The 26,439-nt window shown below is 42.7% G+C and overlaps 1 protein-coding gene across 1 annotated transcript; it reads left to right on the top strand.

Moving 5' to 3' along the window:
• Positions 1-401: 401 nt before the first annotated feature.
• On the top strand, positions 402-26,439 carry niban2b (niban apoptosis regulator 2b). Its single transcript, XM_085474328.1, has 14 exons — positions 402-667; positions 11,486-11,616; positions 11,852-11,980; positions 12,069-12,174; positions 12,892-13,059; positions 15,709-15,824; positions 16,474-16,578; positions 18,260-18,422; positions 20,591-20,778; positions 20,903-21,058; positions 22,231-22,344; positions 23,510-23,617; positions 23,759-23,870; positions 24,501-26,439. The coding sequence occupies exons 1-14, from the start codon at positions 613-615 to the stop codon at positions 25,136-25,138; spliced, it is 2,289 nt and encodes a 762-aa protein (XP_085330454.1). The 5' UTR covers positions 402-612; the 3' UTR covers positions 25,139-26,439.

Here is a 26,439-nt window from a genome sequence, read left to right as displayed (position 1 = left end):
ACTTGCTCTTAAAAACCCAAATATCGCCCTGCGTTCCTTTGTAATATTTCGTGCACCCTTAACTGAACTCTGCTTTTCTGTAATGTGAGTATTTGCCTGTATTCAGCGCATTCTAACATCACACGTTCAAATGTCTCCTCCTGTCCACAAAATGCATAATCCCCTGTCTCGTGCTTATTCATCTTCTTTAGTGTGTTATTTAAACCTGTGTGACCAACTCTCTCTCTCTTGCCATTGTATCTTCTTTTTTACTGCTTTGACTTCGTCTCCATTGTCCAGCTGCTCTATAATAACCTTCCCTGTCCCACAGCGCTGGGTCTGCTGTTTCCCAACGAGACTTTAACGTAACGTGGCTGCACGGCAGAAGTTCTCCTCCTACTTAGGAGGGTGTGTCTGTCCGAGAGAAAAACGCACAGTTCTTACACAGTTTGAACTTCCTTTCGACAGCTTCGACTTGAGTGTTTGGTACCACCCGTTATTACTGACGCTGCAGTCATTTCATGAGCGGACAGGGCTGCTGTGGCAGGAGACACGTCTCTATAGACTTTATTGTTTGTCTTAAAAAGTAGTTGTCGGTCTGACGCAGCGTTCGCGTGGGACGCTTCACTGATCATGGGGGATGTGATTTCTAGTCACCTGGATGAAGGCAAGCGGGAGATTATCACAGGTAAGGAGCGCCGCGGGTGATTAGTTTGATGAGTGCTGGTTTGGCGTGTTTTCCATTTTGCCACAGTGTCAGCGTGAGTCCAGCACCTCTTTGTTTACTAACTAAACGGGCTTTTTATCTGCTTCGTTGATAAACCACAAATATCCACGTAGCGCGTTGGGCACCGCACCGCTCTCTTTCCTTAGCTGGACCAAACAGCTCTGTCTTTAGGGTTCGGGTTTGTTCTTTGTCGTACTGAAGCGCTTCCACGACACCAAAAGAGAAGGAAAAACTGGAAACGTAATAGGAAATGATGTGACCCGTTAAAGTTTGTTACAAATGGGGAGTGCAGCAGATAAAGTTCTGCTGATCGTCAGTGGCCCTGCCTCGGACATGTCACAGCCTATCAGGTTTTCTCTAATATGGAGTCTTTGCTGTCGAGTCTGAAGCGAATAAGCTTAGCTGCTGACATTTTTCAGCAGCACACTCGTGTACAGTATCTATTGGACTTAAGTGTCACAGTACTCGTGCCTGATGTGTCTCATATAAAAGGCATCACTGATGACCTCCTGATGTTCCACTCATCTTCTGCCCGAGACTGGACGGAAGGTTCCGTTGGACTCTGACTTTGCAGTTTGTGTGTTAGGAGTGGAAAGTTCAGGTTTAGCAATTCCTTATTTTTGGCTTGTTTCACCTCAGTTCTCTTTATTTGTGAGGATTACAGCTGACAGAAGAATCCACAAGTATGTTGTAACTTTTGGTGGTGGTGGGTGGGGTGTTGTTACAATTTCTCCTGAACTGGGCCAAATTTCAGGAACTTCAGTGACTTTTATTACACTCACAAAAAGTGTTCATGTTACTGTTTCATTGCTTAGTTGTTGGGATGTTTAATTTTCAAAACAACTGACACACATATTTTTGTAGGGTTAGTCCTGACCAGTCCTGACCTGATAGACCAGTGACCTGTACGGGGTTTGGGTTTCTAGGCTCTTTATCTTTTTTTCCATTTAGAAAATGAAGCAACGTACATAAAATAAAGAAGACCGCACATGAAGGTAGATATTTGGGCTCAGTTTTCTAGTACTGGATTAAAATGGACATGAAACACATCATGTATAATGACTAATTGACGTCATGGAGCCCTACATAGATGTAACTCTGTCTGTGAAGCTCGATTTAAAGTTTTAGAAACGTGTTTAGCGCCATCTCCTGTCAGTACAGAACATTACATCTAAGTAACGTTTGGTTGGCTGGTTGGTTGCTGCTGATAGACTTTAATTAGTTGATATAAACTAATAACTGAACCAATATAATGAGACTTAAACTAAAAATCCATTAAAGGGTTTCACTTTGTACTGACTTTGGCTGCAACAGTGACATTGATGTTCAAATGAAGGATGCACTGTTCACGTTCAGTCTCAGGTGAGCGTCTGTTCCTGTCACCACAATTAAAACCTTTACTGGGAAAAAGCTGGTGGGAGTCTTTCATCAAAGCACCAACAAACTGTGACATGAAGAAAAACAAACTTTGTCGCTGCTCCAACCAGTAATCCTCCAGAAGTATTTAAATATGCAGATGAACTGTTAACCTAGTCTGATACATGTTTCAATTATATCATTTGCTGAAGATATTTTACATCGAAGCATACCTGCAGCAAACAGGGCTGCAACTAAAGGGGGGCGTGGGGTGTACTAGACCATATTTATTTCAAGGTTGTCGTAACATTTTTCAGATTGAAGGAGAAATAATATAAAGTCTTAATTAAATTGCTTTGATATTTAAAAATATAGAAGACAGAGTCAAGGCACATTTCTTATACATCTTATTTAGCTGAGTTTGACTTGAGATGTTTACTTTAAAAACATTGAGTTTCAGTTTGACATATAAATCCAATGAAAGGAATGAGTTGTTTTTGTTTTTCTGACACATTAAAGTTAAACTTTTAAACACTGACGTGAAAAAAGTGTGGCGCCTCTTCCTTGGACTGTCTTGGGGTTTTTGTTTCCTCCCCGTTGCGCACACACGACCTATTTTCCCTGCAGACGTACTGATTCCTGATCGGTAAACTGTTTACAGCATCACAGACCAGGAAAACGTGGAGTTTCTGACTCCAGCATGTGGGTGAACCACTTGTCAGCTAACTCAAACAGGCCCTTCTCCACACTTTTCTCATTTCTAAAGTGCTTTACAAACCTGAATGTTACAGCCAACAGGGGGATTTTCCCGTATCAGTGCAACTAGCTACACAACAACAACACTTACTGGTTAAGAGAGAGTGAAAGTGGACAGTATGTCCTTGGTCTTAATATGAAAATGTTGCAGCAAAGTAAGCCCCTTAAATGAATCTTTAATTTTCCTTCCGCTGAGCTATTGGGTCGGTTACATTAGTTTATGTTACCTAACTGGTAATGACCGAAACCAACCAACCCAGTGATGTAACACTGTGTACTGGAAGAAGATGGCGCTGAACAGATTTAATACATTTTAACTTTAAGCACTGTAAAATCCAGCTTCACAGTTTTTGTGTGTATGAAGCTGACAATGCTCGCTTCCACAGGTTTGTTTTTGTTTTTAAAGTCTTCTCTTTTCTTTTTACTAAAAAATGATTTGAGGTTTGATGACTCGTCTGAAGAATTAATTGCAAGTTTTGGCCACAGATTCCCAGAAAGGCCAAAGAAAATTTGAGTAATACTAGACTTGGATTTGGCTATAATACAAATAGAATCTACAGAGAATGGAGGAAGTTGAAATGTGGGATGAACCTCATTGGTATAGACCTACAGACATTCAGTGACCTTTCTATTTTACACTGACCTCCACGCTTGATTTCTGCTTAAAGTTTAGAGGGATTACCTAAAGCTCAGGAAACTTAGTGAATGCCATGATTGAGGCTAAAGATAATTTTTTCCTTCACTGTCATTACAACTCAGAGTAGCACGTACACGTATCAGATGTGGAATTTGAGGAATGCATGAAAAATACGTTTCTGTGTGGCTGGATGGAAACTTTAGCACGCTGAGAAGCTGAGTCCTGTTATTGAAAACTGAGAGTGGCCTCTGATACCACACGGTTTAAAAGCAAGACTGGATTAGTAACAGATTATTTACATTTATATTTTGGAGTGAGCATGCATGTAAAAACAAAGTCTGTGTGAATATGGCCAGTTACTTGTGTGTTTTGGGGGTTTTTGTGAGCAAAACACTGAAACGGACTGTAACAATTAGAGAAATTAAACTCATCAGTTAGTGTCCTGGTTGCCTCTTTGTTTTAACATTTAGTCAGGATGCATGAAGATACTGACTGTTATTATTGGGCATTGAGTTGTCAGCACTTAATTGGTACTATGACATGTGAAAATGAGAATGTCATAGCTGCTAACAGACTGTAGTTAGAGAAAACTGAACTATTGTTGACTGAGTGGGTTGTCTGGGGTGGGTTATGGACACATGAAGAACCAGGCAGCAGGAGAATCATAGTTTCACTGAGCAGAGTCTCCAGATTATGGATTATCCCGCACCTCAGTTCATTGACTAAACCCAATCCTGGGTTTCTCTGTTATTGCCTTCCAACCTACTTCTGCATGGGCGAACCTTAATCTGGAAGTCCCGAGGTGAAAATGGGAGACGCCCCCTAGGCTGGTGGAGAATGGCCGACCTAAGGTCCTGTGGGGCTTCCAGATACAGATGGCTAACCAACCGGACATTGTAGTGTTGGACAAGCAGAAGAAAACGGCCGTAGTGATTGATGTAGCGATAGTGAATGACAACAACATCAGGAAGAAGGAACACGAGAAGCTGGAGTATTACCAAGGGCTCAGAGAAGATGTGAAGGTGACGGTGGTCCCCGTGGTAATCGGAGCACTCGGTGCGGTGACTCCCAAGCTAGGCGAGTGGCTCCAGCAGATCCCGGGATCTCTGTCCAGAAGAGCGCAGTCCTGGGAACAGCTAAGATACTGCGCAGGCCTCTGGTAGAAGACCCGAGCTTGATAAACCGCCCGCAGGGGCGAGAAGGGGACATTTTTTTAATATTTACACATATATGTATGTCAAAGTGAGTTTGAGAGAGAGCGCAAACGTTCATTTTCACTTCACTTGTGAAAACTCTCTAACTGTACCGGTCAGTATCTACACTGAAGATAAAATGAGCGTCTCGTTTAAAACCAAGAAGACTGAAGAATGGACACTATTGGTTGGGTTTATTTGCTCCAGTTGTCACAGTCAGTGTTTCAGTGTTTTGCTTAATGAAGACTTTGTTTTTACACGGATGAATGTAGAGCTTTGCTTTGTCTATGAGTGAGTGAAACAGGAAATCCCCCCCTCCCTCCCCTTGTCCCTGGCTCTGTGAAATCTCTAACCTCTGACCTGTATCTTCCTGTTGCCTGGTGACATGTGGTCCTCTCACCTTCAGCAAATACCCAACTGATCGCACAGGTGATTGTTTTAAACAGGTCTGATAAAATGAGAAATACTTATTCTCAATGTCATTTACCCTTATATTGTATATTGTATAGCTTTCTTGTTATATGTAAAATTGTATTTATATTATTTAATTTTTTTTACTTTAAAATATTTTACTTGCATTTTTAATCACTCTTATATTTAAATGTTCATTTTCTATTTTATCTAGGGATTGAGAGTAACGAAGTTTCTATTCTCTGTATGTCCTGTACATGTGGCAGAATTGACAATAAAGTTGACTTTGACTTTGACTTATTTCAAAGTTAACTTCTCCTCAATAGAAATATATGACATGGCCAGTAAGAAGTCGACAGAACTCCTTCTATCCATGTTTTGACAGACGCCAACAAAATTATGACATTTAAAGCAGCAATGAAAGGCCCTCGCACCCTGGGAACAGCCAGCGTGCTGCAGGGTGAGTCACACAGTCACATGGCTGATTCAGTGTCACATCACTTCCTCACTGACTGCTCTTTGAGTGCTTGGAGCAGAAAAGCGCTAACATAAGAGACGGTCTGTTTACAACTGACCATTTACCTTCTGTGCCCACTAGGTGGCAATATAGAATACCCACTAACTATATGACATACTGCTACATATCGAGTGGAACCATCAATTAAAATGTTGCATAGATTGGATCATGATTAGAAGCTTTTTGACAGTAGGTGGAACTATAAACACGACCTAATATGGGCACATAGATATCTCCAGTCTCTGTCTTCCATCAGGAATTTGGGAGTCTGGGAGAGATTCCCAAAAGTTGAATCTGGACGTAACATTTTCTCAGTTGACATATACAAGTGACTTCTTGGATGAGTGATGAAAAGTTTCTCCCCATGAAAATGCTACATCCAGATGAACGGACTTGACTTTTTTGAGGTTTTCTTAACTGGATGATTCAGCGTGCCACTGGGGCAGATTGAACAATGTTCAGTTGAGATGTGCGATATCTTCTCCTGTGTGAATTATTTCACGAAAATTCAAAAGCTTCACAATTTAACATCACCAAGGTCTTTAGACTGTACTCATCAAAGGTCATGTTGAGCTGATGAAGTCCCGGGGAGTCTGTCAAAATTATACTTTAAATTCAAAATAGCTGCCTTTCTTCTGGGTTTGGCGTTTAGCTCCAAGAGATGTTTTGTACATCTTGAGACATCACATAAGCTGCAAGATTTCACAGTTGAAACGTAGAGCCATTTTGTAATATTCAATGACCAGAGCCATACAACCTGAGAGCCTTTAACATGCTGCACGTTTCTGCCAAATTTCATGACTTTTCCAGCTTCCCAAACCCCTCAAACTGCTTCCTGTTTCATGGCGAATCCCCAGCCACCAGAGCACGCCAGCATCATCAAGTTCTGATGTGTATTCAGACTGCTTCTGAGGTGGACGTGCTCAACCTGGAAGGAGCAGTAGGTGACAGCTTCCTGTCGTCACCATGTGGTGCTTCATCTGTTCATGGACGGATTCCCATCACACCGGAGAATGTTGGGAGGATCATACAATGTGTCTTTGAGTTACAGCTGTTTCCTGCTTACTGGCAAAGTTTCTCCAGTAAGCACGCCAATAAATCGCCATTCTGCCCGGGTCGCGCCCTTTGGCGAAAAGTTTTGAACATAAAGTGAGACATTCTCTTGGAGGCTTTTTTGACCACATTTTAGGCTGTTCATCCCAACCACCAAAACTGTTCCTTAACATGTAAAAAGACTTTGCTGTTGCCATCAGGTGCTACTGTGATGTCAAATACTGCAGTTAGATGTGTTCAGGGATGGACTCTATCACACTTTTGGTTCAAATTGGACAATAAATGTGTTAGGGATGCAACCATTCAACTAATTTAATTGACACAAATTCTTTGCTTGGACGCTTTGTGTACTGCAGCGGTCTATAGTGCGCCATTGTCACCATGGAAATGCGAGCGATTCACCCACGTTTGTGACTAAACTAGACCTGCAGTACAAACGTATTCAGCAGTCACGTGTAAAAGTCTGACAGGCTGAGCTCAGGTGGAGCTTTTTCCAAAAGCTTTCATAACATTTTTCAGATTGAAAGTGAAATAATATAAAATATTGTGTTAATTAAAGTGCGTTAATATTTAAAAATATAAAAATAAAAGCTTTTCATGAGTTGATAACAACAAACACGGGCTGGTAAAACTCTGAGCCAGTGACCTGAGGCTTGTTAGGTAACACATTATTATTAACCATCATAATTACTCGTTTTCAGCAGTACAAAGATGTTTCATCAGCGCTCAGGCCAAACTTTAAAATGCTGATATTGTCGCTTTTCTTCATCGCAGGCTTACAGACACAAACTCCTCACTCGTTCACTCTCACACACAAACACTCATGAACACACACCAAACCAAAACACTGCATGAACGCTTTCAGTCTCCTGTTAATGTCAGAAAGCCTTCCAAGAACACAGAGTAAAGGTACAGTTTCTGTAGTTTAGATCGCACACGGCTTCTTTTATTTGACTTTGACCTTTCACTGTATAGGAGAGTATTTCGATATTTTTGTAATTAAGAAAATGTTTTCCAGGTTTCCAGCTCAGCCAGGATATTTTCTTCATTCAACCAGCTGTTCTAAAAACTGCCTGAAAAGCCTCCAGCATGCTGCAGCAAGAAGCCCATCTGATTTCAAAGACTGTTCCAGTACCGTACTTGGTTCTCAGACTACGTGCTTAATTGTGGCTCCTGGGCTGTTTAAAAGTGGAGTGGAAGGCAGAGCCTTCAGCTTTGTTCTGTGGAACCAGCAAACAGACTCTGTGTCTGGGACGGCTGTCGCTCAGGGAGTAGAGCACGTCATTTTGTTATGGCCACTCCCCTTTTTGTATACTCAGTAGGGTTACCCCCTGCAGAGGTTCAGTGATGGTAGTTAATTTGATTGGCTTACACCAGGGTAGAGGCGTCGGGATGGTTTAAATAGGCCTGCGCTCTCCCTCCAGGAGGGCATCTCCAGGGTTATGGTTGTTTTCCAGTTGCACTACTGGTAACGTATAGTTTTGGCTGGATCAGATGAACCTGAACCTTTAGTGATGATGAAGGGGCCTTCCTCGGATCATGTGACTCATGTGACTGCAGAAAAGGATCTCTGTGATACCAGAACAGAAACTTTGTAAAATGTGATTTAAAATAAAAATCTATAAAGAACATAGAAAACAATGAAATGCAAAACTGTTTGTTTTTGGTTTTTTAAGGGGGGAGCGAGATGATCATTCATTGTTAATCGTCTCCAAGTACTTGCTGCTTGTGTTTTCTGGGGCTTTCTGTGTAACATTAAAGGGTCTTTACACTCTAAATCTGCTGCGTGGAGGTCGCCAACTTTGGCCTATGAGCTTCATCCAAATTGTAAAGCAGCTTCCACTGGACTCTGGAGCAGTGGCGACATTTCTCTGGAGTGGGGAGTCTAACTTCTCCGTCTGGCAACTTGATGGACGAGTCTAGGTTTAGCGGTTGCCGGGGGAACAGTACTTGTCTAACTGCACTGTGCCAAGTGTAACGTTTGGAGGGGGGCTGTTTGTGAGGAGTTGCTACTTAGTTTCACTGAAAGGAACTTGTATCGCTTCAGCATAGCAAAACATTTTAAACAATTTCATGCTCCCAGTGGAACTAGTTTGATGATGGGCCCTTTCTGTTCCAACATGGCTGTGCGCTGCTGCACAAACTCCATGACGACATGAGTGAGTGACTTTGGTGTGGAAGTGGAGTCCTATTCTTAACCCAGTAGAAAACCTTTGGAATAAGTTGGGTCAGAGATTGCCAACCAGGCGTTCTCATCAAACAAGAGTGTCCAAGTTTACAAATGTGCCTCGTGAAAGTTTATTCAAAATTCCCGTATTCGCACTTCTAAACCTTGAGGAAAGTTATACGGTTCAAATTCCTTGAGCCCCTGCTGATTCTGCAAGTTTGCCCAATAACAAAGAAATGTTCAGTTCATAGTTTCAATGGTGGGTTTATTTGAACCGTGAGAGACGGAACCATAACAAAAAACGCACTTCAATTTACACATTAATTTGCATTTTAATGAAGGAAATAAGTATTTGACCCCTTTGAAAACGTGCTTTAGTACTAGGTGCCAACATAGGTTTTGCCAATACCAGAGGTCAGACTTGTCTTGTAGTTGGCCAAAAGTTTTGCACACATCTCAGGGTGGATTTTGTCCCACTCCTCTCTGCAGATCTCCAAGTCATTAATGATTTCACTGAGTCAGAACATTAACGCTATCTGAATGTGCCCAGCACTGCAAGTATGCCGTCATAGATCAGGTTTTATATATTAAATATTTCTTCCCAGAAACTCGCGAGAGCAGGACCAGAAAAGGTGGCCGACGGTTCCTCCCTTTCTTTGTATTTATCACACAATGAAGACGTAGACAGAAAAATACTGTCCAGCTTTGTTAGAGAAATACAAACAACGAGTGACTTTGTAAATGCGTTTAAGATAAGGATGTGGCATTAGTCGTTTTAGGTTTGGTCATCGCTGGCGTCCTGCGTGTGTCTTTCTGGTGTTGATGGGAGCTCATCACTGTCAGTGTACAGTGATGAGCTTATTTATGCACACCAGTGTAAAGCAGTGCTCTCATTATTTACAGGCAGTAAATCATTTTCCTTGTCAGAGGTACTCTCTTCAATCGTGATAGGATTGTCGTGTCTTGCATGACATGACGTTGGTGCTGGTGGTCCATTCATCTGGGACTAATTCAGCCATGTCATCTGTAACTCCTGCAGTATCTGTGTCCAGCCGCCGCCGCAGTCATTGATATTCATGGTTTATGTGAAAAACAGTGACACAGATGTTTACAGGAACCGTTGCAGTTTTGACTGCAGCTACAACTTCAATATGTTACTTAAATTCAATGTTATTCATATAATGCCAACAGTCAAAGCCTCTTGGCTGCTCTGCATTGTGACATTAGCTATGACTCCTAACCACTCCAGGGTATAAATGGTTTGTGTTAACCCTTCTAGGGCTGCAATACATTGAGAATTTTGAATAATTCAATAATAAAAAAGTCTTGACGCAGTGTTTACTTCTATGCTTCCTTTAATGCACAGCTTTGCAGCGTGCCGATATGTTAGACCAGAGTGTTGCATCCACTGAAAACAGACCTGCAATACAAGCAGCATCTGAATAAAAGGTGACGGCGTTAAGCCCACACAGCCCCCAGTTTCAAACAGAAAGGCAGCAGCGGTGAAGACGCTGCACAGTTTTAACGTGAGACTGGAATCTGGGCCGCATGTGTGTGTAAAATGAGTTGGACACCCCAAAATTCAGATGTTTAGCCATTCACACTGGTCCAGCCCAGTTTATCTGCCCCCACCCAGGTGGGGACGGTGATTCAGGCTTGTGGGTGGGAGTTGGGGTGGTGGCTGGGACGGATGGATGGCAGAATGAGAGGTGAATGAATACATATAGTATGTGAATAATTATTTATTATCTGAAAGATTTTGTATACATGTAAAAGTTTCTTCTTTGGTTTGGTGCTGCTTTCTTCAGACGTTTTGTTTTTGGCCGTTCCAGATGCTCACCTGAGGCAGGTCGAGTATAAAAGGAGGCCAGTCGCCTTCAGCGGGCTGAATTCCTGTTCCAGTAATAAAGGCCAGAGGATGAGTTTAATTCAGCCTCAGGCCGCTTTGTTTGAACCTGACAGTGAGACCATCTGTGTGACTGATCATACAACAGAAGCGTGGGCTTCATTTACCTGTGTGTGTGGAGATGTTCTCATCATGTGCAAAAAAAATAATCAATTTCACCGTTAGACTCATGACACGTGCATGTCGGCCAGTTTGTTCTTACCACTGTGCACATGTTAGTCAGTTTGCCTCCAAATCCACAGGCTTGTGCTTACATCTTGTAGTCTATCTGCATACTGCCACGCCCCAATTTCTCTATATAAGGAAACAAGGTTAGCTGGAGAGAAAGCTGTGACTGTTTTTAAAGAAGGCAGCACCAGTAAGGCAAGAACGCAGGAACAACTCGGCCTGAAGAAACTAACAAGGTCCAGAAGGAAGACAGGAATGGTTCCACTGTCTGTGGGCCGGGGCCAAGACATTAGACTGAGCAGTAAGATCCAGGCTGTGTGCGATAAGACAGGCCTCTTTGTCATTTCATTTTCTTTAGATGTTGGTCATTTTTAAAGAAAATGTCATTTTAATCCTGAGCTTCTGGTTAGATTATGATAATTTGGTAAACTGCTTTGCTGTAAATAAGAACCAAAGAGAAATAAGTGTCGTTGTTAACAGTAGAGCTTGTAAAGAAAGACAGGCCCTTTTAATTTGTTTTGTAACCCAAATTCAGGTTTTTTCTTTTCTTTCATCATGAAACATTTGCGCAGATTTAATTGTATCGTGTGTGTGTGTTTGTGTTTGTGTTTGCAGCTCGGACCGGAAAGGTGATTGCTGAGTTTGGGCGTTTGTATGAGCAGCAGTACGCGGTAGCTCTGTTCAACAAAGTTCGCTTTGACGTAGAGGGAGGAGGAACCCTGCAACCTCAGCTGCTTCACCGCAAGGTACAAAATCCTCTCTGAAAGCTCTGCTTTTATTCCAAACACCAGCGAGTGATCGTTGCAGTAAGGATGTCCCACGTGGCTCATTGTTTTGAGTGTCACACCGATGCTGCTCACAGATTAGCGAGCTATGTCTGTTAATCATTTGGATTATGACCATAGTGAGTCCTCTTGGCTCTGAATGGACAGAGAGAGACTTTAATGACTCAAAGGTTTCTCTTCGGTTTCGGTGTCACAGATTCCTCTGGAGAACAAGGCCATTTTTTCAGGCTCCCTCTTCCAGTACTTGGAGGAAAACAAGAAATGGAGGAACCACTTCCTTTCCATCCCAGACTCCCATGACGTCAAGTACTACGACAGCAAGGCGGTGAGACGGGTGCAGTGTTCTCTGTACATGAGCAAGTTTTACTCACTGTCTAATACATCGACTCTGTTCTTCCTTGGCTTCACCACAGTGCCATGACAGACTCCTCCATCCCAAAGGAACCATCAGCTGTGCCGGGTATAAAGTCCTGACATCTATGGAGCAATACCTGAATCTGATCAGCAACAGCTTGCCAGGTGAGGAGCGGGTAGGTAAGGAGAGTGTACTTATTACAGTAGGAAGGGGAAAACTCGAATCAACAGGAAACTCAGTTCATCAAATGCAATGATTTATTGTGGCAACTTAAGACATGCAGTCAGTGGGGTCAGCTTAACTGGTCACTGTGAACGTGTGACTGTGAGAGCCCTGTCCAGGGTGTACCCTGCCTCTATGGTAGATATAAGCTGCCCGATCCTGACCCCTGTTGTTCAGTAAAGACCACAGCGGGGTGAAGCTGGGGTGGATAGTGTGCATCCAACAACAGGTTCCAGGACTTCAGCCTTACTGGTTGAATGTTGTTGCTGAAGGCACTGAGCTCTCTCTGTGGTGAAGCAGACCAACAGTTCTCTTAGCTGTTAGTTGAGAGCTGCCATTGTCTTAGCTGTAAAAGGCTGATGGGGTAAAGCACACGCAAATTTGTTAATGAGGAAACTGGAGAGCGAGGATGCAGGAGTTTAACACTGAAACTGCAGATGTGTCTTCTTGGAGGCTGGGGGGGGGGGTTGCACTGGCAGCCACGGTGTTTCTGAATGTTGCTGTACTCAAGAAAAGGAAATGTTGACTGCAAAATCAGAAATGTTTGCACACCATCAGTGAGCACGGACAACATGAAGTCTTTTTGTTACCCTTTAACTCTACAGAGAAACTTCAGTGAGGTTTTCAGTGTATTATTAATGCAACGGTTTTATTTTTAGGTGTTAAAGCCAAGGTGGGAAGTTCCCCCTTTCTAAAGTGTGCCACTCCGTACCCTCTGATAATGTGGCACCCTTATGCCCGCCACTACTATTTCTGTGTGACGACAGAGAAAGAGCAGCAGAAGTGGTATATGGTACTCCAAGACTGTGTCAGACACTCCAACAATGGTGAGTCATGCTAATGTAATGATAGAATAACCCTTTATTGTCATTGTGCGTGTACAACGAAATGGTGGGTGCTCCACACCAGCTGTGCGTGGTGTAAAACTATAATAGTAGGACAGAGAGAATGAATAACAAACTAGAGGAATCTATGCAAAGCAGGAGGAAGGCACACGTTAGACAGGCTGCAAACGAAGAGCTGCTACTTTCAGTTTCATTCATGTTTGTCAGAGCTCTGGATTCTTCTCTGTGCTGTAAACAAAAACTAGATCTGCACGTTGCTTTTCTGTCTTCTGTGCTCCTGCTCTCTTTTCCTTCTCTGCTTTACTGACTCTTAAGTCTGTTGCTGTGATTGAGACTTGCCAATAAAGATGTCAGCTCCTGACCGGAGCTATAGCAGTAACTACATACGGGCCATAAAGTCCCAGATAGTCTGACTACAGTGAACGAAATGAAGTTGTTTTCATTAAATACCCTGTGACACAGTTTAGTCCTCGTACTGTCTCTCACACACACACACACACACACACACACACACACACACTCGTTTTTATGCACATCTAATTGACGTCGTGCTTACAACCATCAGAAGTGAAACTAAAACAAATATCCTGAGATAATTTAAATTTAACACTAAATGTGATTCAGAACATTTTTGCTTTTGTCTGTAATTTTTTGACATTTTATTTATAAATAAATAACAGTGCCAAATCACTACAACAGTTGCCTGAAGGCAGTTTATATTGTAAGGTCAAGACTACAATACAACAGCACGATTGGATCTGCACTCTGGGAAGGACAAACGTTTAACAGCAATCACAGCAGGGGGCGTCTGTCTCCTGAGTCTGAGGAAGCTGAAGGCTCTGCCTCTCTTTGCACTTTTAAGCACCATAGGTGCCACAAGTAAACCAGCAGCCTGACAGTACAGTGCTCTGCTGGGATAATACACTTCTATGATAAGGTTTTTGTTTTGTTTTGTCTTTTCAGAATAATCTGCTCTCTCTTTCTAGTCCCTGTCAGGACTCTTGCTGCAGCATTTTGGATCAGCTGAAGGCTTTTCAGGGAGTTTTTAGGACTTCCTGATAATAATGAATTACAGTCGTCCTGCCTGGAAGTAATAAATGCATGAACTAGTTTTTCAGCGTCACTCTGAGACAGGATATTTCTAACTTTAGAGACAGATATGCAGACTGAAGGGCAAACATGACTCCACGAACCCTCAGTCTCACTGGAGGCCAAAGTAAGACCATGCAGAGTGAGAATCTGGATAGATGCTGCATTTCTACAATTTTGAAGGCCAAGTACAAGAACCTGTGTTTCATCTGAGTTTAGAGCAGGGGTGGCTCAGAGGCCACATTGACTTTTAAAATGTGACGGGCCAGCACCAGATGCATGCATATCAAACATAAACATTAAGATGACACTTTTTTTGTCAGTGAATCAGAATCTCCGGTTAGTTTTGTTGTGGCAAGAACAGATCTGAGGTGTTCATCACTCAGCTGGGATCTGTGGGTGCTGCTTTGTCTGTTCACACACATACGTGGAGCCAAACAACACCAGCATCCTCTGTGACATCATCTGGATGCTTGGTCCCCTCACTCTAAAGTGCATTTTACAACTGGCTTCACTGCGTGATCGAGGTGCAGCACAGACTTGCACAGGGCTTCCTGGTGGATTATGCAGTGTAAAAAACCAACCTCTGCTCAGGGTTGTCCTCTTTCAACCTGCCCTGGATTCTTCTGAGCAGCCCGACTTTTGTTCCAGTCAGATTTGGCGATCCATCTGTGGTGGCCTGACGAGTGTACTCCGAGGTAGCTTGTACCTCTTGATGACCTCTGCCGCGTGTCATACAAGCCCTCTCCCCACGTTTTCCTCTTTATGGATTGCATGGCCAAAAACTCCTGTTATCTTAAAATTAAAAATGAATCCCTCTGATACAAATTAAAAGCTGAGCAGTGTCCTTACACAACTAACCTATAATTACATGGCAAAACAATTACCTTACCAAGGTACATACATTAGTTTTAATTATGTAGTAAAACTAACTTGCAGATATATCCTAGATGTTGTTCAGACACAGTTATGAAATCTGATCATTTTTACTCACATTTCTCGTGTAAAACACTGAATATGAAGCCAACAAAATTCATTCATTGTAAAAAGTCATCTGGGCTCCTGCACCCGACCGACCCCCAGTTTAATAAGTCATCTGTTCATTCACCAGCTCGCAGTGTTTTCTTCAGCAGGATAAAATGATGACACTGTTTGTGTGTTATGTGTTTAAACTGCAGCTTGATTGGTTGGTGGAGGCGAACACTAAAAACAGTTAACTGTAATTTATCCATCCATTAGTTTATATTTACATTCAAATGAAGCGTGGATCATTGTAGGAGTTGTGTGATTGATGATCAAAGTATAAAAAGTCTAATTAATTGTGGTGAAACAGATTTGTTCCACTTTTGTTCTTGTTTGAAATCGCCTGGTACCATCTGAAGGAGAGAAAACTCCATTATTTAAAAGAGTCTCCTTAATCTCACGATGCTGCATTCTGTCATCAGCCCTGCTTTCCCTCCTGTTTTACCTTCATCATTTCTCTGATAGAAGACCTGCAGTTATCAGTTAAAAGTTCACTGACGGCTGCTTCTTCAATTCCAGGTTTGTCAGATGAGAAAAAAGTTCAGACACCAGCCTTCACTAATGCAGTGCGACTCTACCGTCAAGCTCAAGGCCAGTATGGCACCTGGGAAATGATGTGTGGTGCACCGTCACAGGTAGCGTTGGCAGAAATGTTCTTCTGTGGCCTCAATCGGACTTTGGGGGGGGGGTTGGAAGCTGGGATGAATCAGGTGCTGTGTCATGAAATGTAAACTTGATGTCCTCCCTCAACCTGATTTTTCATTGAATTGCGACACGAGGTTATTCAAAGTTTTCACCAAACACCTCTGATGGTCAGAAGATTAAATGCTTTATGCACATGTTGCATCGTAGTCAGGCCCTGCTGTGCATGCTTCAGTGCTGAACAGGTTTTTCTAGATGCTTCTTCAAACCCAAATCACATTTATGTCATTTAAATTAAGTTATTGTCTAATGCTGTGTTTTTAAATCATTCTGTTTGTCTGATTATGCTTTAAAAAGGCGCCCACAAATAAAATGTAATATTATTAATTATGTGATAACAGACTTGGTTTGATGGAAGCATAACCACCTTACGTTGTCTTCTGTGGAAGAAAACTTAATTGCACGCGCTGTAGTTCATCTCACATGGCCTGTGTGAGTCCCTCTGTTATGTTCTGCTTCCTTACATGTGGCAACATGGAAAACGTACAGAGAGAGGTTACCATGACGATCACACGAGCGACTGTAAAAATGCAGAGCGCTCGTGGTCCTCTTATTTGTATGTGGGAATCGTTTTCCTTGTAGATCTTGTCTAACCTGGTGATGGAGGGCCTCCTCTCGGAGCTGAGAGACCTCATCTCCCCCCGCCTCAAAGGCAAACTCCATGAGAGACAAAGGAACTGGATACTGGTGAGGAACTACTCTGGGATTATTAGACTCAGTGTTTAGCAAAATAAGTGTTAACCTGCAAGTTTGGTGGATACTGCACCAGTGATTGGGGGACTTGTAAATGTTGACATCACCTGTTTGAAATGCTCCTTGTTCTTCTGGAACTTTTCAGGGTCTTTTTAGCACTTTTGTTTCAAACATGGTGCTATTTTGCCAGAATAACAGGAACTTTAATGACAAAGGTGTTGTGTGATTCATTCAGATGTACACTACCAGTCAAAAGTTTTAGAACACCCCAATTTGTCCAGTTTGTCATTGAAAGTTATGCAGTTGATTGTCTGATTGCACTCTGAAATAAACAATAGCGTAGTACAAATAAGCACGTGGAGTTAAAAAAAGAAATCATTGAATCAGTTTATAGACTAAAATGTATTCTAACCTTTGACTCACCAAAGTAGCACCTTTGGCAGATAGAGCAGCTGAACAAACCTGTGCCAGTCATTCTACAATAGAAATCAAATATTCCCCATGAATGTGGACCTTGTCGCTGCTTTGCTTTCCCTCTTCTGTCCAGTTCAAACCAGCTGGATGGGCTTTAAGTCTGCAGACTGTGCTGCACACTCCATGTTTCCAAGCTCACCATCTTGTTCTTTGTTCCTGAGGTAGTTCTGGCACAGCTTGGACTTACGTTTGGGTCGTTATCCTGCTGTAGGATGAACCCCTGACCAACTGCACACCAGAGGGTCCTGCATGGAGTGCTGTGGTAGCTGTTTTGGTTCAGGGAGCCTCTCACTCTGTACGAGTCACCGACCCTGGATCCAGCAAACAGCCCATCACACTTCCTGCTCCATGTTTGACAGTTGATGCCTCACACTGTGGATCCGTCCTTTCACCTACTCGACAGCGCACAAAGATCCTGCGTGATGAGCCCAAGATTTCAAGCTTTGATTCATTAGTCCATCTTACCTTCTTCCAGTCTTCAGTAGTCCAGTGTTGATGTTTCATGGCCCAGACAGACCTGTTTGTCTTATTCTGACATCTTATCAAAGGCTTTCTTGCCGCAGCTGACGAGCGTATGGCACCACGGTGTGTCCAGCACTGCTTCTATGCAGGCAGAGGGGGGAGTAATCCAGAAGGTTGGAACAGCTGCAGGAATTAGTAGCAGCAGCTTTCAAGGCTTGATCAACCTGCATTGCTGCAGAACAGATTTAACCTGTTAACCCTTGTTGTCCCTGAAAAAGGCTTTTTGTATGATTCTGAAATGTACATTATTTTTCAGTTTTGAGTAACTGCACCTTTGTTTATCCTCTGGCAGTTCACCCTCACCTTTGTACCATTTCAAGCTGTTCATTGGACTGAATGACTTGAATTGCAGTAAATAACTGGAAAGATTAGGGTGTTCTAACTTGTGACTGGTAGTGTATGTATAAGCTTGGAGCTTATTTTAGTAATGTGAGTGCAACAGAAAAAAAGCTGATCTACATTTCTTCAAAGGTCTGTAGTTCCACAGGACCTCTCCAGCAGGTACAGCCCAACTGCTTGCAAATTCACCTGTAAACTCAATAGTCTGTTACGCAGATATACAAATATATTCACTGCATGCATTTTCCAAACCATTTAGGCTACTATGTGACACTTAAACAGACGATGTACTGCACAGGTGTGAGTTTGGCAACATCAGCTGTGTGTTTTGTGTTTGTAGATCAGTGATGCTGTGTACAGCCTGGTGCAGGCGCAGTGCCAGACGCAGTATGAAGCAGTGTTGCAGAAGTGTGAGGCTAACCGCTCTTCTTTAGAGGCCTCCATACGAACAGACGTGGACCAGATCATCACATCCAAGGAACACGTGACCAACAAGATCAGAGGTTGGATAAGAGCAACACTTCTCCTCATTCAGATACTAGCAGCACATTTCTCAGAGCATTTTTCATCTTTGGTTAGTTACAAGCCCGTCATCGATAGAATACTCATGGAAGTAGAAGTCGTAATAATAACTGTAAATGTTAAAGCAGTGTTGTTCTAAATATCTACAGGGCTTAAAATTCTTACTGTGGGTTCAGTTTTAGCTGTAAATGTGGATTCATATCTTAATAGGAACGTTTATTGCTTGTTTCTAAAACTGCACCATGGCAAGAGTATCAGTGAGAATGCTTGTGTATAAACCTATGAAACCTATAGTTTACCTGCTTTGGAACAAAGGAACAAAGGAATGATGATGCCAATCATCCATGCAGTTAGATGATTGGTTCTAAATGTAGCTGTGAGAGAGAGAGTAGCCAGAGAGACGTCCAGCAAGCACAAGGAAACCAGACAAACTAACAAAAAGGCCAAATCAGCAACTAACTTACTGTTACATATTTGTAAAAGTACATAACGTGTGTGTGGAGATGGATGGAGATATGTAGATGTTACATTGTCTTGGTTTAAAAAAAAAAAAAAAAAGATAATAAAAATATAGCAATATCTCAGTTTGATATTTTAACATCACTGTCGACCTGTGGAAAGCAGGGAGACAGTTTCAGAAAGTTTCAGCTGCAGATAGGAGACATTAAACCAAACAAAGTTACTGAAGGGTAACTTTTTAAATTGTATGATATCTCAAGTCAAGTTGGCTTTATTGTCACTTCAACCATATACAGTTTAACAGTACACAGTGAGGCGAAACAACGTTCCTCCAGGAACCAAGGTGCTACATGCAACATAAATTAACTAATCTAATCTACGTGTGCTTCTACTTGTTTCCAGCCAATTAACTCAGTTTAATTCAGCTTTATTTTTAATATCTCCAAATCACAACATTCACCTCAACAATCAGACAAAACCTATGGACAAGCACTTTTGCGACAGTGGGAAGGAAAAACTCCCTTTTAACAGGAAGAAACCTCCAGCAGAACCAGGCTCAGGGAGGGGCGGGGCCATCTGCTGTGATTGGTTGGGGTGAGAGAAGGAAGACAGGATAAAGACATGCTGTGGAAGAGAGACAGAGGTTAATAACAGATATGATTCAATGCAGAGAGGTCTGTTAGCACATAGTGAGTGAGAAAGGTGACTGGAAAGGAAAAACTCAATGCATCATGGGAATCCCCCGGCAGCCTACGTCTATTGCAGCATAACTAAGGGAGGATTCAGGGTCACCTGGTCCAGCCCTAACTATATGCTTTAGCAAAAAGGAAAGTTTGAAGCCTAATCTTGAAAGTAGAGATAGTGTCTGTCTCCTGAATCCAAACTGGAAGCTGGTTCCACAGAAGAGGGGCCTGAAAACTGAAGCCTCTGCCTCCCATTCTACTTTTAAATACTCTAGGAACAACAAGTAGGCCTGCAGAGCGAGAGCGAAGTGCTCTAATAGGGTGATATGGTACTACAAGGTCATTAAGATAAGATGGGGCCTGATTATTTAAGACCTTGTATGTGAGCAGCAGGATTTTGAATTCTGGATTTAACAGGAAGCCAAAACAGGAGAAATCTGCTCTCTCTTTCTAGTCCCTGTCAGGACTCTTGCTGCAGCATTTTGGATTAACTCTTTTAAATTTATTTATTTTATTTCACCTTTATTTATGTAGGTAAACCTCACTGAGACAGTCTCATTTTGAGCAGCAACCTGTTTTAAATATCCTCACAAAACTACAGCTTGATAAACATACTGTAGTCATTATAATTCATATAACAACTAATTAACTGGAAAAAAAATAAAATAAAAGACAGTAACAATAAAACATGAACAGGAGCAGCCCTGATGCTTCCTCCGTTGTCCTTAGGATTTGTTTAAAACCCTTCAGTTCAGCATTGTAAGAAAATGCCTTCTCCACACGTTCTGTACGTACTGAAGTGACTGATAGAAGCTTGTGAGTGGAGGTGTTAGTTACTCTGTTTAGGTGACACACAGGAAGGTAGATGCACTGCTAGCAGACAAATTACTGATGTATAACTGAACAACTGGAGGCTTTATTTACAGGTTGTCACATTTCTAATTTGACATAACGATCCCAGACGTCTGCCTGAAACTGCAAGCCTGCTTTTCTCTCTTGTTTTGCAGCCGTGGTTCTTCCTAAAGCAGAGAAGCTGCTGAAGGTGAGCATTCAGCCCTACATCAGCTCCATCCTAGAGGCCCTGCTGGAGCCCACCAGCCGAGGGTTCTTCGAGGTCCGCGAGGTTTTCTTCCGAGAGCTGGTGGACATGAGCAAAAACGTCCTGAATGAGGGCACTAAGGAGATGGTGGCACAGGTGAGCACGTAGAGGAGGTCCTCCTAGAGAGGGGAATTCAGTAAAGGAGATACTCCCTCTGCCTCCATTGAACTCAGAAACATTTAGTGACATTCAGTGCTTGTAATCTATTCCTCTTCCTCAGCACATGGAGAAGATCTCAATGCTTGCCTTCCATCCAGTGAAGATGTGCAGCTGCTATGAAAAGGTGATGCAGCTGAGTCTGGAAGGTCTGGATCAGAGATTTGACATCTCGAGCCCCTCGGTGTTCATCCAGAGGGTCCAGATCCTCATGAGAGAGGTGATGATCGCTTACTGGCAGCTGGCTTTTCAAAGCAGTGCAGCTTTAACATATTGCTGGAGGTCTAAGTGATGTATTGATTACAATCGTAATTTACTGTACGAATGGTTTTCTGATCAAATGTATTTTTAAAGATCTGCATTTTATTTGTTGAAAATTTCATTTTATTACATTTTCTAATGAAACAACACGTTACAAACGATATAAACGGAGGAGAGGGAGGAGGTTACAATCAGCACTTACTGGTAAATAAACGTCACACACTTTGAAAAACAAACTCCCCGCTGTATTAGGAACTTGACCGTTCTCAGATCCCTGAATGTGTAACAAATACAGGCAACGTAAATCAAAATGAATATAGTGAAACAAATGATTCACCTTCACTAACCCAGAACAGAATGCAGTTGGAAGGAAAACAATGACTCGAGAAACAAGTAACACACTAACTCATATCAGCTGACTTCCATGAAAAGGCGAATGCATTAGAATCACTGATGTGTGCTCTGAAGAAGCTTAGAACACTAGCAGACACTAAAACATAAAACACCACAAAGAAATGCTCCCGTCTGGATTTAAACATCTCTTATGCAAATATCCTCCATTCCTGTGTATTAAATCACATACAAAGTACATTATGTTGTCGCCTTCATCTCTTAGAATTGAGATGTTCACTGATTGCTGTAAATTTGTCAGGATGAGATCAGAAAGTTTTATTTCTAAAGAGAATAGTTGAGTTATTATTGAATATGAAATACTTTGTGGTTTGTTAGTCTCACTGTCCGTGTTTGAACTCGAAACATTTCCTGCCTCCTTTTCTGAGGTCAACGTTACACTGCTTATGTCTGCTTTCATTTTGTGTGAGCATCTCTCTACTCTCAGTGTTGTAAGAATAAATTAAACTTGAATAGTTGCTGCTCAGTTTGCAGAGGAATTGAGTACCATGAACACAACAGGACTGCAGGAAGGCAGCACTTCTGAATGAAAGTGTATTTGCTTAGAAGGGGAAGTATGACTAGGTGGAGGCACATCATGGAGCATCAAGTTTTGGATCAGTTAATAGATCTTCTTTCATATCATATTTATGTGATAATTGTCAAAGTCAAGCTATTATAAAATATACTGATACATTTGAATGCACTCGTGATAGTGTCCCCATCTGTGTCTGTTTACAGCAAATGGACAATGCTGTTTATACATTTGAGCAGATCCTTCACCAGAGTCTGGAGTCTCAGGGCGGTGAGGATCTCTGTAAGACTATCCAGCGCTGCCAGGACAGAGTTATCAAGGTAAAACACGTGATCAGTAAAAACCTGTTAGATCACCATTTTCTCCTAAACCAGAAACACATGGAAGAGGAGGACTGGGGTGGTAGATTTGAAGGTTGGTGGTTGGATTCGCTCCACTTTACAACATCCATATAGAGTGTGAGCATATTAATCCATCCATCTTCTTCTGCTTATCCTGGGCCGGGCCCAGAACACCTCACCCAGGATCCATCCTTGTCAGATGACTGAACCACCTCAGCTGGCTCCCTTCGATGTGGAGGAGCAGCGGCTCTACTCTGAGCCCCTCCTGGATGGCTGAACTCCCCTATCTCTAAGGGAGAGGCCAGCCACCCTTCGGAGGAAGCTCATTTCGGCCGTTTCTTTCCGCGATCTCGTTCTTTCGGTCACTACCCACAGCTGGTGACCATAGGTGAGGGTAGGGACGTAGATCGACCGGTAAATTGAGAGCTTGGCTTTTACACTCAGCTCTCTCTTCACAGACCGGTACAGTATCCACATCAGTGCAGCCGCAGCACCAATCCATCTGTCGATCTCCCGCTCCCTTCACCCATTACTCGTGTACAAGACTCCAAGATACTTGAACTCCTCCACTTTGGGGCAGGAACTCGTGGCCTGTTGAGCTATCAGGGTAGAAGTGCCTTAGTCAGGGAGGTCACCACGAACCTGATGGTCTCTCTGAGCTCCGTCGCTGCCCCGTGGAGAGAGAAGAACCATCCAGAAGGTCAACAATTTCTGCTGCAAAAATGCTTCAGCAAGGGGGAGGAAGACTGGAGATGGAGCAATACTGGAAGAGCATATGGGAGAAGGACGCAACACATAACGGCAGTGCTCGGTGCCTATTGGGTCTAAGAGCAGACCACAGCAACCTCCCTGAACTGGGACCAGTAACCATCACAGTGGCAGACATCCAAGAAAGGGCCAACAACCTTCCTCTGTACCACATGGAAGCTCCTGTCAAAGCATTCACATCATAGCGTTGTGAATGCTTTCCACATATACTGCATTTGTTCAAAATGAAGTTACAGCTTATAGTTGCCATCTGACTGACACACACACACACACACACACACACACACACACACACACACACACACACACACACACACACACACACACACACACACACACAGTAAAGCTGTCCTTTTCCTTCTTTCCTGTGGTTCAGAAGTTTGACTATGACAGCAGCACAGTGAGGAAGTGTTTCTTCCGCGAGGCTCTCTTGCAGATCTTCATCCCCTACATTCTAAAGCAGCTCAACCCTTGCTTTGTATCTGTGAGTACATCACCTTCTCTCTTCCCCAGAACCTGGAAAATTAATAATGCACATTTAGCTTTTTGTTTCTGTAACAAAGAAAAGCATTGTGACTGGTTCATTGTTGTTTGTTCTTGGTTTCATTCTTCTTTGAAACACCAGGAGTTGCCACGCTTTGAGGAGCTCATCTTCGAGGACTTTTCCCACTTCATCCTGGTAGAAAACATCTTTGAAGAGGTTGTGCTGCAGTCAGTCATGAAGGACATTATAATGGGTCAGTCTTCTTTGGTGGTATATCTGTATCGATGAAGAAAGACAGAGTGAAAGCAGTCAGAACTGAGGGCCTTATTATACTACCAGGAGGCAACATTGCAGGCAGTGCAATGGGTACCATTAAGAGGAAAGCCTGCATGGACTCACAAAGTAACAAATCAGACAGGACATGATGAATGTTGATCAAGACAAAAAGGTTTCAAAGCAAAATATCCTGTCACCCAGAGAAAGCCAAAGCACACTCTGCAAGTATTCAAACGACACAGTTCCCCAGAAAGGTCCTCGAGTCCAGACGGGTCATCCACTAATTCCTCTGATTCCTACATTTGGTACATTATGAAAAATCGGCCTTGAATTGTGCAACAGATCAAAGTGATGCAACACAGATGCTGGTATCAAATTCTAAAGAAGCATTTAGTGTTTAACAAACGTCTCCGTGTAGTGGTCACAGCTGCTTTCACTGTGATAAGATATTCAGATTAAATATGATATAAAAGTGGCATCTTGGATCCATTTAACCCGGGAGATCAGCATCATTCATATTGGTCCCCGCTGTACTCTGTGCACACAACATAAGTCATTGAACTTATTGTGAGAATCCACATTTGAACCCTTTTCTCTTTGTCTGCAGCTGTAAAGGAGGCGGCAGTCCAAAGGAGACACAATCTGTACAGGGACAGTATTGTTCTGAGCAACAGTGACCCCAACCTGCATCTGCTTGGAGATAATCCCTCCATCGACTGGGCGGGACAGTACGGAGGCGACCAGGAGGAGGTGGATGGGGCAGAGAATGATGCCGAGTACAATGGTGAGGTGGAAAGTGTGACGTCCCGGAAGAAGAAAAGAGTGAAGCAGGTGGTGTCCTTGATCCAGACGGACGGCACCGCTGTCCTGCCTAGCGAGTCGTGCCTGGAGGTGCCTGGTGTTGAAGACATACCAGAGGAAGATGGAGAGGGGCGGAAAGAGAATGGAGCTGGGGAGGAGAACTCTGAAAACAAACCTTTGTGTGACCAGAATGGATTTGCAAGTCTCAAAGCCTCCACAGGGAAGCCAGAAGACGACAACGAACCCGAGGAGCAGCAGAAAGAGGAATTCCAGGCGACCGAGTCTGCTGGAGAGGGAGAGGAAAGTCAGGCTGTGGCAGAAGAGCAGCCATCATCCAAGCAGGAGGAGTCGGAGGTTTTACTCCTGCCTCCTGCTGCAGCAGCACAAAAGGAGTCTGAGATTCAGGAGACGAGCGTCGCTGCAGGAGCCCAGCGACTAAAGTGAATCCTGCCCGCTTCTTTTTGCTTTTCCCGTTTATACCAAGTTTAAGACACTAAATACCTTTTTTAACCACAACAACCCAAACTTTGTCTTCACCTGGTAGAAACATGAGCACCGTCTGTGTGCTGTGTATAAATGTGACAAGCTGCAAGAGCGCCAGGATCGAGGTGCCTTCAAGAAGCTGGATGTTTTCTGTGGTTTGACCTTCAATCGGACTTTTCTAACTGCGTGATTCAAACTGTAAGCATTAAACTGTCACTGAGTGATGAGCAGCTTAAAGAACGTGTGACAAAAGAATGAATCCTGAGTGCAGACGATCGTGTCCATGTCAGCACGAGTTTGTTTTGTGGTGGTGGGAACGGCACCGTTTTACATCAGTAACAAGAAAGATTTTATTAACTGTCATTTTACATCATTTTCTATCATTTCCACACTTTTTCATTTTTAGATTGAAGTTTCTGAAGCAAATGATTTATTGGTAATAAATTATCGATCAAAAGTATATTTGTCATCGTTTCTGTTGCCACGTGCACACCAAGGTTAGTATAGGGAACTAAACAAAACTTAAAACTTTAATGAGAATTTTATTTCAGTTAGTAAAATGTAAACAGTGAGCGGCGTACAGACTGCTCCTGGACAATAAGAAACACAAGCGTCACCACACATAAGCTGTTCCAGGTGATCAGGACGTTTCTCACGTCCTTTCCACCTAAGAACTACATCACGGCAGGATGGAGGTGTCTCTGTGTACATGCATAGACTAAGGTGACAGGTAATGGGTGTGAATGTGTAACCCATATTTCTAATGACCTGAATCCTGAAGAACGTCCCTGTAGAGACGAGCAGAATGTCAACTGTTCGTTTCACAACAGAAAACTTTCTGTTGTGAGCAAAATCTGAGGCTATGATTTTCTTTAATGTTTGACATTTAGGTGTTTTTACGGAGCAGTTCTGCGTCGTCCTCCATCCTTTGCTCTGGTTTGAATCTCTGTTACTCATCTATTGATCACACAAATGTTCCACGTCTTCTTTTTGTGTGTTACACTTATTATAAACACATCCCCGCGTCACTGTTGGTAGAAAACTAAAGAATTGAAACTATTTGCCTTTGCAGTTTGCACTTTCTGAACAATATTCCCTGGATTCAAATCAACTGTGGAGAATCTTTTACTGCATAAAGTGTTTTTAAACTGTAGATTTTATGAGGTTGACTTGAACAACCCTCTGTGCACTTTTCCACTGTGTGCTGTATTTCACTTTTTAAACTCTGAGCACAAATAAACTGAGGACATTTTTCTCCAGTA

The sequence above is a fragment of the Copadichromis virginalis genome, linkage group LG12 (assembly GCF_057382275.1).
Source record: "Copadichromis virginalis isolate Kocher_CV1m ecotype Utaka linkage group LG12, C_Virginalis_male_GT1.1, whole genome shotgun sequence".
In the NCBI taxonomy this organism is placed as follows: Eukaryota; Metazoa; Chordata; class Actinopteri; order Cichliformes; family Cichlidae; genus Copadichromis; species Copadichromis virginalis.
This window is presented reverse-complemented; position numbering and strand designations above follow the sequence as displayed.